General features: G+C 49.0%; 1 protein-coding gene across 1 annotated transcript in view; it reads right to left on the bottom strand.

The window, feature by feature from the left end:
• LOC115070795 (zinc finger protein 669-like) overlaps positions 1–221 on the bottom strand; it is a gene marked incomplete at its 5' end in the record, with an annotated part of 3,064 nt that extends 2,843 nt beyond the window's left edge. The window contains one exon of the mRNA XM_029564798.1: positions 111–221. Coding sequence (XP_029420658.1) covers positions 111–221 — 111 coding nt within the window. The remainder of the gene's footprint in view (positions 1–110) is intronic.
• Between the last annotated feature and the right edge of the window lie 409 nt (positions 222–630).

The following is a 630-nucleotide window of genomic DNA, read 5'->3' as shown; positions in this document are numbered from 1 at the left end:
AGAAATGTATAAAATCTGGCAGTAAAAAGATTCTTTTGATGCTTGGCCACACGAGACTCTGAATCCGTGGGCCTCATCCCGGCACATTGCCCAAATCCTGAGACCGCTACCTGAAGCTCTGCCCGAGACCAGACCGGAGCCTCGCCTGAGACCTGATCGAGGACCTCAGCCTGAGAGCCAGAGACTGATGGGAGCCTGCCACGACCAGACGTGATCAGAACCTGCAAGAGACAGCTCCTCAGCTGGGAGAGTGCACCGATCACGGCGGACTAGAGAACCTCTCCACATGGAGTGCCTGAAGGCTTAACCTCTGGAAGGTACTCCAAGAGACTTTGGGACTCTTAACTGCTAGAGGACCGGGTTTCCCTTTGAGTGTTTGTATTGATGTGTGTTTGTTATGCTTTGACCTAGTAAACGCATAATGCAATCAAACAGTCGTGTGTGAGAATCTCTTCTGTCCATTGCGCCTGTCCTAAGCTCTCCTGAGAAGCAGTGACATATTTTGGATGTCACACTCAAGCCAGTGGCTTGAGACACATTCAGTACAGTTACTATCAAGTAACTGCTCCCATTCAGGACAGAGAGGAAAAGAGAATAATTTCTACCATGGAAATAGGAGCCTCAAATAAA

Source organism: Nannospalax galili, unplaced genomic scaffold, assembly GCF_000622305.1.
Source record: "Nannospalax galili isolate Female #2095 unplaced genomic scaffold, S.galili_v1.0 scaffold1918, whole genome shotgun sequence".
NCBI classification, from domain to species: Eukaryota; Metazoa; Chordata; class Mammalia; order Rodentia; family Spalacidae; genus Nannospalax; species Nannospalax galili.
This window is presented reverse-complemented; position numbering and strand designations above follow the sequence as displayed.